At 39.2% G+C, this 13,181-nt stretch overlaps 2 protein-coding genes across 11 annotated transcripts in view; one reads left to right on the forward strand and one right to left on the reverse strand.

Moving 5' to 3' along the window:
- STXBP3 (syntaxin binding protein 3) overlaps positions 1 to 3,347 on the forward strand; it is a 54,610-nt gene extending 51,263 nt beyond the window's left edge. For both annotated transcript variants that reach the window (XM_045027298.1, XM_045027299.1), the window contains exons 18-19: positions 359 to 507; positions 2,201 to 3,347. In XM_045027298.1, the coding sequence (XP_044883233.1) occupies positions 359 to 507; positions 2,201 to 2,301 (250 nt within the window). In that variant the 3' untranslated portion in view covers positions 2,302 to 3,347. The remainder of the gene's footprint in view (positions 1 to 358; positions 508 to 2,200) is intronic.
- The window catches only part of AKNAD1 (AKNA domain containing 1), a 33,378-nt gene that overhangs the window by 240 nt on the left and 19,957 nt on the right, over positions 1 to 13,181 (reverse strand). For 7 of the 9 annotated variants that reach the window (XM_045027273.1, XM_045027277.1, XM_045027276.1 and 4 more), the window contains 3 exons: positions 12,512 to 12,596; positions 11,541 to 11,688; positions 8,839 to 8,953 (listed from right to left, as the gene is read on the reverse strand). In XM_045027273.1, the coding sequence (XP_044883208.1) occupies positions 8,839 to 8,953; positions 11,541 to 11,688; positions 12,512 to 12,596 (348 nt within the window). Of the gene's footprint in view, positions 1 to 1,153; positions 1,475 to 8,838; positions 8,954 to 11,540; positions 11,689 to 12,511; positions 12,597 to 13,181 lie in introns of those variants that run through there. The other 2 variants (XM_045027275.1, XR_006581612.1) reach the window with 2 other exon arrangements.

The raw sequence follows: 13,181 nt of genomic DNA on the forward strand, positions 1-13,181 counted from the left end.
TATGAGATGGAACAGATTTGTTTAGCATAAGTAGCTAGCACACATTCTAAGGGACCATTGAAAGTGAAGTAGCCCATTAACACCACTGCTGTCATAGGGCCAAAAACAGGGTTAGTGGGTTACAGATTGTTGTAATAATAAAGACCCTGGACTTATGGCATAAGACCATGATTTTTAGTGTCCAGCAAAGTTATGAATTTAAGCTCAGTCTCATCTTTTGAAGGCTACAGCAACACTGCAAACATGGAAATTTTCTGTCATTTTTACTAGTACATTACATTATGTGGGTGATGAAACTAGATGCAATATATCACTGTGTTCTTATGTGCTCAGGTTTTTTTTATGAACTGTTTTACAGTGCTCGCCAGAAGTCCAAGACTAGTTACCTGGATGACCGAAAGAGTGGTTCAAAGCTGATAGTTTTTGTAATTGGAGGCATCACATACTCTGAGATGCGCAGTGCTTATGAAGTTTCTCAAGCCTACAAATCTTGTGAAGTTATTATTGGTAAGCCTGTCTAGGGAAGAGGAAGTAGTAGATGAGATGAGGTGCTTCATTTGAGCCTAATGATGTTTAGTTTTTACGTGCATTTTTGAAAAACAAGCATATTTTTCTGTGTCCCCTAGGTCAGTCTAGAAAAAGCATCATATGGCCACTATGCTCTTCTGAAACTACATCCAGTATCCCTAGATCTGAATTGGTCTTTTATGGCTATTGACTTAATTTCTTGTTCTAAAAAGACACGTTCCCACTATTACCCTGAAAATCCCTACAGAAGAATTGATAATCAATATGAGACAATTCAGACCTCTGTGTTGCCGCTGAAATGTAGTATCCTAATTTCTAAATTACTGAATCAGATGTATGACTCACAGGAGTCATGCAGCTGATCGCTAAAGGTAGGCATTACAGTGAATCTGCTGACAACTATTTTGTTTCATCTTTGCATTCACGTGCACCTAGCCCATTACTGAACTTGTTGCAGTTACTGTTACCAGCTGAAATTGGAAAACACAAACCGAAGTAGTGCAAAAATATTAAGAATTGATCTTAACAGTGTAGATGCTGCAGGAATTATTGGAGATAGCCCTTCTACCAGCTGCTGTTGCTCTGTCTAGATAGCAGTTAAAAATCTTACAGTATGTGTCAGAGGAGTAAAACATCAGTTTTAAAAAAAAGTCTGATGCCCAGAGCTGATGCTGAGAGAGGGCATAATGGTGGCTGCTATTGTCCCAGACACCACAGAAGGAAGACAGGACACCAGGAATGTGGTTTAACTAGGCTGCAACTTTAAGTAACACATCAGGAAACCATCCAGCAGCAATTGCAAAGGACAGATGACCTGCACTGGATGAATCTCTTCTCCTTGCTGAAGGGTTGCCATCAGTGTGCCTCTGCCCCCTCACCTCACCCCACGCACATGCACACATTCTCTGTTAATCTGATCCTAGTACAGCTTCTGGGACTCCATCACCTAACATGAGGGTTAAGGGAGTGGGGAAAAGGTTTTCTTACTGTACCAGACAGTAGAAGACACGCCCCATTTGTTTCCTTCTTTAGGAGATATCTCCTAATTTGCTTCCAACTCAGGTTATCAGAACCCTGTTGAACAATAACCTGTTGAGTCACTGGGCTACTAGGAGGAAGGCAAAAAACCCACTCCTCACTGCCCAGGCCACTCCTTCCTAGCCCTTAAGATGACTACTATGGTGCCTACCACACAGCCCCAAACCCTGGTGGTCCTCTAATTCCAAAAGTGGGGGAGGGAGAAGGGGATCTTTTCTTCCTGGTGCTCAGATTATGGCAGCTGTGGACAGGGGGAAGGTTTATGGGTATGCAGAAGCAAATCAGCTGTACAAAAGAGCACAGCATAACCCTTAGCCTATTAGGCACTGATTCTCCACCTCTCAAACCCATGTGGAGGAGGAGTGGAATCCTTGAAGGGCCCCCAAGGTTTTGTTCTCCTGCTAACACAGTCAAAGTCACTCCCTACCTTGGGGGTGGGAGGAGCATTTGCTTCCATAATCACTGCATGTCCAGCATAAAAATCATTAAAGCATTTTAAACTACTGTATCTAACGTATGAAAGGTACAATAAAAACACTTAACACGCAATTTTGATTTGGTAGCGAGTCATGCTGATGTCAGCAAATCCTACATAGTTAGCTGCATCTATCTAAAGTGTATTCTGTTTTACCAGGTTCTACTCATATTTTGACACCCAGAAGACTGCTGGATGATGTAAAAATGCTTAATAAACCAAAGGATACAGTTTGCATTAAGGAGGAAGAGAAACTGTAATGTTCAAGCAGTACTATTTCAGTAGTGATTAATTAAAAATGTATTAAGAGATCACTTAATATAAATAGCATGTAAATATTTTTATGGAATTAACTTTTCCAGTGATGTATTTGGGAAAGTACACACCCTCAACTAATGGAGTATCTTTTTATAATTTAAATTTGCTGATTCTTCTTTTTGGAGTTAAGGGCAGGAAGAAGAGGGAAGAAGTGTCTAACACCTTGTTTTTATTGTTGTATGGGGTATGGACAGCATTTCACAGTAAAAGTGCTTTCTGAAACTGACATCTTTACCACTGCAACAAATCATTCTAGAATTTAGAAATAATCATGTTTTGTATATATACTAATGGCTCTTTCAGTAATTATGAAAGCTTTCTATGCTGGAAACTGGAGAGGTTTTCTGAAACTGACATGAAAGTACCTAGACTTGGAGAAGTTTCAGAGGCAAAAGCTGTAAATATAAGCATATGGTAAGATTATTTCACATAAGGCAATGTCTCTTGCAATATGTAAAATTCAATTAAAACAATTTATATTAAAAAAGGAAACCTGTTGTCTTGTGAAAAACCCTAGGGCAAAATATGACTCTTTGTTGGTGCTTTCTGATGGTAGATTATGAGGGGAGGGGAATTAATCATGGAAGTTGCATTGGCCTGCTAGACCCAGGGTTGTGAGTTCAATCCTTGAGGGTGCCATTTAGGGAACTGGGGTAAAAATCTGTCTGGGGATTGGTCCTGCTTTGAGCAGAGGATTGGACTAGATGACCTCCTGAGGTCCCTTCCAACCCTAATATTCTAAGTACTAACAGAAAATGGTTTTACTTTCAATAAAACTCTGGAGAACATGCTTGTCCATCTTGTATGAAATGTTTCAGTGCAGTAACACTACTCTTTAGGACTTTCCCCATGTTGTTCTTCACAAAAACAAATGAGCAGCTTTGATTTATTAAAAAATTTCCCCACTATTGTGTGTGCATGGTACATCTATTTTGTAAATTGAGTTGCTTGTGAACTAATCTAATAAAGATTTCCTGGTGCCACTTAAGAGATTTCTGAGCAAAGTTTGGGGGGAAAAAAATCTCACTTGTTCTACCTTTTTATTGCCACTGCATTGCAAAGTACCCCCTCTTGTTTGTTCATGTCATGTTAGCAGTGACATACTCCAGTGTGTGGTTTTTTGGTGTTTTTTTAAATAAAAAGGTGTGATTCTCAGGCTGGAGAAAAATCAATGACTAACATAGGTTGTCAATTTCAAAATTTAATTTTAAACAGGTTTATTTTTAAAAAGGAAAAGTATTTAAGATCTGATTTAAATTGGATTTTTTAAAGTGTAAACTTATTTTAATTATTAACCATTTAAATAAAAATATACAGAATCACTGAGCCCTCCTCAGATTTTGATGCATGAAAGGATGCTGCTTTTTATAGAGAGAGAATTGGGGGAGGGAGATGCATTCTATTTTAAAAGTCAACCCAACCATTACACATGTCATCACTGAACTGAATTAAATATTTTCAGTTTTTATAGTGGAGGAAATACTGATATAGTTATATATTTCCAAATGTCAGTACTTTCAGTTTCTGTTGTGCAGAAAAGCTTTTCATTTTGGTTTCAGTTTAGCTAACAGCTGCAGAAGGAATATTTGTCTTTATTTGGTTTAATTCATTCAAAGTTGAAAAAGTACAAATGCTTGTTTTCCTTTTCCAGTCTATGAATGAAAAAAAGGTTGGAGAGGATAAGATCCAACCTCTCAAGATTTAAGGACATGGGGTCAGATTTTCAATGTAATTCCCATTGGTTTAAATAGGAGTTAGGAACCTTGTGGAATTTTTAAAAGTGCTCAAGCATGTCCAGTGCCTAGCTGCATCCGTTCAGAATAAATAACCTTGAAAACCTGGCTCACAGTAACCAGAAATAGTCTGTCAATTCACTAGCCACAGTTAATGCTGCCTTTGCATTTAAAGCTGTTTTTTGTTTTGTTCTTTTAAAAACAAAACATGTTTGGATACACTTTCTTCTCTCATGTATCCAGCAGAAAGGTAGTTTTTATTTAACTAATACCAATGTGTTTGTACACTTTTAATTGAGTTGTTTCCCTCCAATTACAGCTTGACATGAAATCTAGAGTAAAATAAACCTAGTAAATCATTCACCATTTTCTAACAATGTGAAAGTTAAGAATCTGAATAAATGTTTATGAATATAGTGCAGTCTCCAAATATAATCTAAAAGCTCTATAATGTTGATTTGCAACTAATTTCAGTGGTAGTAAACCTTTCTTCGGAAAAACTAATTGAAGTACAAATGCAAAACATGATTAAAATCAATTTGAATAAAAAATGTCCTGCTCCCTGACTTAAATCATGATAAAATTTGGTGTTTTAAAATGAGTATTGGAACAACCTGTATAGTGGGGGTGCTGAGAGCCATTGAACCAAACTGTAACCCCCATATATGATAATCACTTCAAGCCAGGGGGTGCGGCAGCACCGCTAGTTCTAGTGCCTATGTTTTAAAATGCTAATATGAATCTGTCCTCTCTGGTTTGTTTAAATCGTCTGTCCCCCATCCCTACAGCTGCACAGAACAAAAGCAAGTGGTTTTAATAACCTAAATCTAGCATTTTGCTCTTGCAAAAAGCTAATCCAAACAGTGGCTAATAAGGATTGCCAATTAACTGGCTGTACAGAGATGCTTGACAATAAGAAATCTGATTACTATACTATAGTCCAAAAATAATTACTGTAGTTTCTCATGTTTTAGAGTTATTGCATTACATGTAAACTAAACATTTACCCTTTTTTTAAAAATTGCTCAGCTTTACCACTTTCTCTACAGTGTCAGTGATTAGTTTTAACTAATAAAAAAAATAGCTATGCTGCAGTTAAACTAAAAAAAAAAAAGCTCACTTGCATATAAATCACACAACGCTAGTGGCTCACTCAAAGCCAAAGTAGGGTGTATAAAATTTTGCATGAATTGTGACCATCTCAGTATCTTATGGGACATAGAATCATAGGACTGGAAGGGACCCCGAGAGGTCACGTAGTCCAGTCCCCTGCACTCCGGGCGGACTAAGTATTATCTCAACCATTCCTGACAGGTGTTTGTCTAACCTGCTCTTAAAAATGTCCAATGATGGAGATTCCACATCCTCTCTAGGCAATTTATTCCAAAGCTTAACCACCCTGACTGGAAGTTTTTCCTAATGTCCAACCTAAACCTCTTTTGCTGCAATTTAAGCCCATTGCTTCTTGTCCTAGCCTCATAGGTTAAGAAGAACAATTCTTCTCCCTTCTCCTTGTAACAACCTTTTGTGCTTGAAAACTGTTTTCATATCTCCTCTCGGTCTTCTCTTTTGCAGACTAAACAAATACAAATTTTTCAATCTTCCCTCATATGTCATGTTTTCTAGACCTTTAATCATTTTTGTTGCTCTTTGCACTTGATCCAATTTGTCCACATCTTTTCTGAAATATGTCACCCAGAACTGGACACACTACTCCAGGTGAGACCTAATCAGTGCAGAGTAAAGCAGAATAATTACTATTTGTGTCTTGCTTACAACACTCCTCCTAATACATCCCAGAATGATGTTCGGGGTTTGGGGTTTTTTTTGTTTTTTTGCAACAGTGTTACACTGTTGACTCATATTAGGCTTGTGGTCCACTATGACCCCCACATTCCTTTCCACAGTACTCCTTCCTGGTTAGTCATTTCCCATTTTGTATATGTGCAATTGCTTGTTCCTAAGTGGACCACTTTGCATTTGTCCTTATTGAATTTCAACCTATCTACTTCAGCCCATTTCTCCAGTCTATCCAGATCATTTTGAATTTTAATCCTATCTTCTAAAGTGCTTACAACCCCTCCCAGCTTAGTATCATCTGCAGACTTTACAAGTGTACTCTCTATACTGTTATCTAAATCATTGATGAAGATATTGAACAGAACCAGACCCAAAACAGATCCCGGCAGGATCCCACTCATTATGCCTTCCAGCATGATTGTGAACTACTGATAACTACTGTCTGGGAATGGTCAAAATATACTATGTCTACCGTTTTCCCCCTAGCCACAAAGGCTTGTTACCCTGTCAAAGAAAGCTATCAGGTTGGTTTGACATGATTTGTTTTTGACAAATCCATGCTGACTGTTACTTATCACCTTATTATCTTCTAAGTGTTGGCAAATTGATTAATTATTTGCTCTATATTATCTTTCCAGGTACAGAAGTTAAGCTGACTGGTCCGTAATTCCCTTTTTATAGACTGGCACTATATTTGCCCTTTTCCAGTCTTCTGAAATCTCTCCTGTCTTCCATAATTTTTCAAAGATAATCACAAATGGCTCAGTATCTCCTCAGTCTGCTCCTTGAGTATTCTAGGATGTATTTCATGACGCCCTGGTGACTTGAAGACATCTAATTTGTCTAAGGCCTGGTCTACACTGGGGGGAGGGGGCAAGCTAAGTCAGTCTGTTACACAACTTCAGCGACAAAAATAGCGTAGCTGAAGTTGATGTACTCAGGGCTATTTACTGCGGTAGATCGATGACTGACGCTCCCCCATTAACTCTGCCTACGCTTCTCGCTCCGGTGGAGTACTGGTGTCAATGGGAGAGTGCTCGGTGGTTGATTCACTAGATGCAATAAATCAACCCCTGCTGGATCGATCGCTCCAGAGGTAAATGTAGACATGCCCTTAGTAATTATTAGCTTATTTCCCTATTTTAGCCTCTGATCCTAGTCATTTCACTGCATTCACTGTTAGATGTCCATCGCCACCACCCTTCTTGGTGAAAACCGAAACAAGTCATTAAGCACCTCTGCCATTTCCACATTTTCTGTTCTTTTTCCTCCCTCTTCCCACCTCCTCTCCAGACCACACTGCATCCCTGCTCCTTCCCCTCCCTCCCCCCCCCCCCCGCCCGAAAGTCCTAAGCTCTGCCAAACAGCTATTTGATGGCAGGAGAAGCACTGGGAGGGAGGTGGAGGAGGGGGAGAAGAGGAACTTGTGCAATGCTCCCTTGTAAAGTCACTGCTCTTCCACAGACTCTTACAAGCAGTGGACAGAGCAGACAGCCAAATGACGTTATAAGAGAGCATTGCACAACTTTAAATGAGCACGTTCCCTAACGGAGCAGCAACATAACTTCGAAACATTAAGCAGGAGGATGTTAAGTGAGGAGTTACTGTACTTCCTATCTTTCCTACGCAGTGGGATATTTTGCTCTTGTGCCCTTAATAATGTCTCTCTGAAAAACTGTTGTCTTCAATTGTTTTCCCCTTAGACTTGCTCCCCATGGGATCTTACCTACCAACTCCCTGAGTTTGCTAAAGTCTGCCTTCTTGAAACCCATTGTCTTTATTTTGCTGTTCTCCCTTCTATCAGTCCTTAGAATCATGAACTCTATCATTTCATGATCACTTTCACCTAAGCTGCCTTCCACTTTCAAATTCTGAATCAGTTTCTCCCTATTTGTTAAAATCACATCTAGATATGGTAGATCAACACTATTCAGACATTTAACACCCCCCCCCCCCCCCGAGGGTGAAAAGTAAGAGCAATCTTCTTCCAAGTATTACTCAGTACACACAATCTTTGAGGCCAGTTATAAGACCCCTACCCCTTTATCCATACATATTTGGGAGTAATCAAAATATAGTCTCCTTAATGTGTGAAGTTATTAAAAAGAATGCTAATAGTACCTAATGTGTGTGATTGGTCCTTAATTGCCAGGTTTGATGCACTAAACCACTCACTACATTTCAGAATACATATACAGTTTACTAGTGCCAAATTTCCTTACAGGCATAGGAAGATTTTAGTCCACTTGCAACTTTTTTTATTCATAATGCTGAAATAGCTGAAGATTTGTATTAGCTGTATTATGAAAGCCAAATCCAACAGATACTAAGAATGTCACAGTACAGATACTGACGTTTCAGAATATAAACAGGAGTGATGAGAGATCATTTACTGAGCTGCACAAAAGCATATGCTTAACAATACAAACTATTCTTTGAATATGTCCTTCAAAAATTGACAATGTCACAGCTAAAACTCATTTTAAAAAGATTATCCAGGAACAAAGGGTTTCAGTTGTTTCCCTCTGTGATGTTCAATACCAAGCAGGATACAGAGCTGGGCTGTGATATTGCTGAGAATACACTGACGGATGAGATGTTATCTTCCTGGCCCCAAATTGCACATTTTCGAAACTACAGCTAAGCTTGGTTACCTAGAGCAATTCTATAAAGAACTACCATTATTGAAGGCTGAGGGAAATCAGCTGTATGGCCATTCTTCACTAATAGATGTGACAACTTTCAAGGGCTCTTGGTTTATAAACTTGGCATTCTAATTTGTTTTTCTGCTCTTAGGTGTGGTATCAGCACCAGTTTAAGGGAAGCTGCTCTCCTAACTTTTGTACAATTTGTTAATGCACATTTTTCACAACTCAAGAGTTCTGTCTCTACATTTCAGCTGACAAATTCAAATGTTTGAAACAGACCAGCTAAAAAACTGCTTACTTCGATGAGTTTTGACTTTAGCTAGATCTTCTGCAACAACTTGTACCATTCGTTCTGTAGTTTCCTTCAAACTGGTTGCAGTCTGTATTGCATGATCCAAAGTAGAGTTTAAAATCTGGTGGGCATAAAACATAGTCAAATTGTTGGATAGTTAATATCTACTTTCTCTGATAATACATATGCTTTAAAGATAAACATTCCCAAACACAAAAAACAGAAGGGGAAGGAATGTTCAACCTGGGATCTAAGTAACATTTTCAACAATTCTACCCTATAGTATTTTGAAAAGTGCTGCAGGTGGGGTTTTAGGTTTTTGGTTGTGTTTTGGCAGGGCAGGTGCTTGCATTTGTCTGTGTGCAGCCTATTCAATAGCCACATATCAAGCTGTGTACCCAAGAAAGCTACGCAGAGTTGGGGAGGAGGATGTGTACTGGAGGGTACCAGGCCTGCTCCATGTCATCCTCTTCCACAACTACAAAGAAACTCTCTTTTAGCATAGAGAATGGTGGCCCTCAGCCATTAATCAAAATAAGGAGGAGAAATAGTAGAAAGGGCTAATGTAGCCTGCTGATTCAATGGGTGCACTATACTAAACTGAGGGGGCATCAACCACCCCCAGCATCACCCTCTGCCCCAGCACCACCACCCTAACCCTGGCCCAGTCTCCAGGGGTGTGGGAAGTAGCTGGAGAGCAAGCTTGCCCACAGCAACAGCTCCTGACCTGCAGGGCCAGACCTGAGTGATGCTGTGACCCCATGTGCCATGTTGCAACACCCAGAGCAGAAAGCCGGGCAGAGTCCCACGCAACAGGAGTTGCCACTATGGAGTGAGCTTGCTTTATAACCCACCACCATGCCTTCCCTCTGCATCAGACTTGGAGAAGTATGTTTGGTTGTTTTTCAATATTTGGTTTCATGATTTCTGTGTCTGCAAATGCACTCATGAATCCACACTAAAGCCACCTGAAGTAATGCACACAATGTAAATTGTAGTAAACATTAAACATTTGAGAATGAATCTATTCCCTGCTGTTGGTTCAAAAGGTATTGTATGATACACCCGCAAATAAGACATTGAGAGTTTCTAAAATAATACTTTAGGTAGTCCTGCAGTACAAAGGTTAGAAAAGTATACCCTCAAATAACATTTTTTAAAGTCTGAAACATCAATTATATTTTGCCAATTAAATCTTGATGAAATTAATTCCTCAACTGAACCATAATGAAACTGGTTGTCTATGAGTGGGGACCCTTTTCTCCTCTGACAGGAACTGGAAGAAAAGGATTGGGGAGCTGTGGGTTATTTTGGAAGGAATAGGGACCTAGTTAAGCATCTGAGCAGTAAGAGAGTTCTTAGAGGAAAAGGAAAAAGAAGCAACAACCTGAGGGCTTGTGAGTAACTGGCTCAAGAAGAGAGCCAGATGACAGCCTGACAATGAGAGCAGGCTGGAGGCAGCAGCTTGGGACTTGACTGCGAAGGGCTGGGTGAAAAGCTGAGTAGGAACACAAGCTGTTGTAACAGGGAGCCAGCAGTACCCTGTAGTTAAGCAGCATGATGCAACTGCATGTACAGACAATGGACAGAACAACAGAGAGGTCCTGAATGAGATCAGACAACAACATGACTGAATTCTGGCACCAGGAAAGGGGTGGACTGGAAGGACTAGAACTGAGAAGCCCTTCAGGTTACTCTGATGCTGGAGTCCTATGCTGGACTGCCTCAGGGCCTGAGTTAAAAAATATATAAAATATTAGCTAACTGTTTAAGCCATCGCACCCAGAGGATTTCCACACTTCCATAGTGCTAGCCCTAAAATATCCCTTTCCCTCTGCATGAGTGTGGCATTTAGGAGCCACCTAGGGCTACAGTCTGGTGCATGAAGTGCCTAGAGTGTGACTGCTTCTTAGCTCGTGGTATGTAAAGCATAACAGCCGCAGCTTTAGCCCCTTTACTCTGTGTAAAAGAACCCCTAAAATCCCTGTATCCGCCCCAGGGAGGATTCGATTCCCCCAGAGCAGGCACTGCAGGCAACAGCTGTAAGACTGCTTTCAAGTCCTGGTGTAAGGGGCATACTGGGGGAGGGAGAGGTGTGTTGAGGGAGAAGCTCTGTATGTAGCAATGTGAAGATTCTGGGCATCACAGGGAGACTGCTGTAGTTTAGACAGGCCTCCAGGGCTGTCTAAATTACACTGTAGGCGACAAAGCTGCCCCAGATCAGGAAAGTGTAAAAGTGGCTTAATGCCACCTTCGCCTCCTGTCTACCTAAACTGCAAGTTCTGTGCTGTGTATTTTAGAGGCATAGCACAGAATCTCACTCCAGATCTCTAAGAGTGACTGATGTATCTCAGCTCCCTCAATGGCAACCTGCAGCTGGGTCAGTGACAATACTTGTGTCTTGTGCTGAAGTTTATTTAGGAATATATTTGTTTTATTGGAGTAAATGGAACCTATTATTACTGAAGCAAAAAAAAAAGTTAAGAATAAGCCAGTTTCAACATGACACATTAATAAATAACATACCTTCATATTTAAAAGCCAACCAGACACCTTTAGCACCCCACAAGGCACTGAATATAAGACCAGTTGGATTATAATCATTAGCATCTATGGGTGAGATTTTCAAAAGTGCTACTGAAAGTCAGTTGGACTTGTTGCTCCTGAGTCACTTAGACATTTTTTAAAATCACACTCTAAATTTTTACCTTTGTGTCAGTATAACTGGTGTGTCTGTTTCTAATATTGATAATTGATTTACTTCCATAATCCTTCCTGCTGGCTAGGTGTTGAGGTGAAAAGATAATTGTATCATCCATACTTGAGTAGCAGGTTTTGGGAGTCTCCAAGTTGTCTCTAGAAGGTAATACATAAAATATTCACAAACACATTTTATAGTTAAAAAACAAAATGTGTTTAAACAATGTGTTCAATGTCTATAACTTTTTAGCATTCTTGCATCATAATTTCAGTAAAGTTCTTAATTTGTTTAATCATAAAATACAACTGCATAGTTAGTGTTAACATTTATAACATACATCTTATAGTCACAGACAAACAAACCTTCAGGGAAGGGGCAGGGAATCTGGCATTACTGAATTATCCTCATTAGAATTTTCAGCACTGCCTGCTCTGGAAGCAGGAGAGAAGCCCAAAAAGCTATTCATTTATTTAATTTCTTTGCCAACCTTCTCTACCTCCGCACACATTGTCAACACTATAATTAAGCACTTGTCCTATTCATATACTCCAGATATAATTTAATATTAGTAACAAGTAAAAATAGGAAAAGACATTTCTGAGATGGATAAACAGTATTGCAATATCATTATTCCTATACACAATGTCACTGCCAGGCCTGTTATCTGGAATGATAATGACACATTTAGTTAATGAAAAGAGACCTCTTGACTGGCTCCTATACTAAAATAATTAGCTAAATTTCTAGTTCTTCCATGTAATCGAAAAGTTTCAGAAAAAAAACTAGTTAAATCTGTTCAAAATCACATTTACACTATATATTTGACTTTCATTAGTGACTACTATTTAATATATAGTACATATTGCATGGGTATGGAGTTGTGCCACTTATGACATTAGTGAATTTGGCCCACACTATATCTTCAATAGTCACATCTTCTGTGGTACTAATTTATATAAAGCTACTGCTAACACTTACTTGTCAGAAAGCCTGTATACAAATTGATCTGGCTGCTTACTTGTACAAACACTATTGGTGGCAATTCTTTTCTTCTGTGAAGAAGCTGAAATTTTGGAGGCCATAATTAGAGTAAACAAAATATAACAAATATATAGAAAACTATACTTTCTTATATTTAGCACAAATGACAGAGTGGGCTGGTTTTTTTAAAGTGTGTGCGCTCAGTTACCATGGCCAACTGCAGTAATGGAACAGACAAATTAGGCATGGAGTTACATGCACACAAAGTTAAAAGATCAGAGCCAGTTGTCTGTTTTTAGGTATGTTACCAGAGAGCATCATACAGTGTTGACGCTGTACCTCTTTCACCCCTATGAATAACAGTTAAATAGTAATTGTTCATCAACACAAAGTGGATTTTAACAGTTTACTGTTCCACAGCCTTGGCTCTTAGGATCCTTGTGTGACCTGACCTTTGCTAACTCTGCAGCTCCAGTCACTGGATTCCCTACAAAAACATCTCCACTGGAAATGCCCACTCTAGTTCTAATTTTCATTAGAATACCAACAAAAATATCCAAAAGATTTATTTCTTTACTAAATCAATTTAACAATCAAACCCAACATTCTTTAAATATGCATTGTGTTGCCAACTTGCATGATTTTATCATGTTTGCTGTTTGTCTTA

The sequence above is a fragment of the Mauremys mutica genome, chromosome 8 (assembly GCF_020497125.1).
Source record: "Mauremys mutica isolate MM-2020 ecotype Southern chromosome 8, ASM2049712v1, whole genome shotgun sequence".
NCBI classification, from domain to species: domain Eukaryota; kingdom Metazoa; phylum Chordata; order Testudines; family Geoemydidae; genus Mauremys; species Mauremys mutica.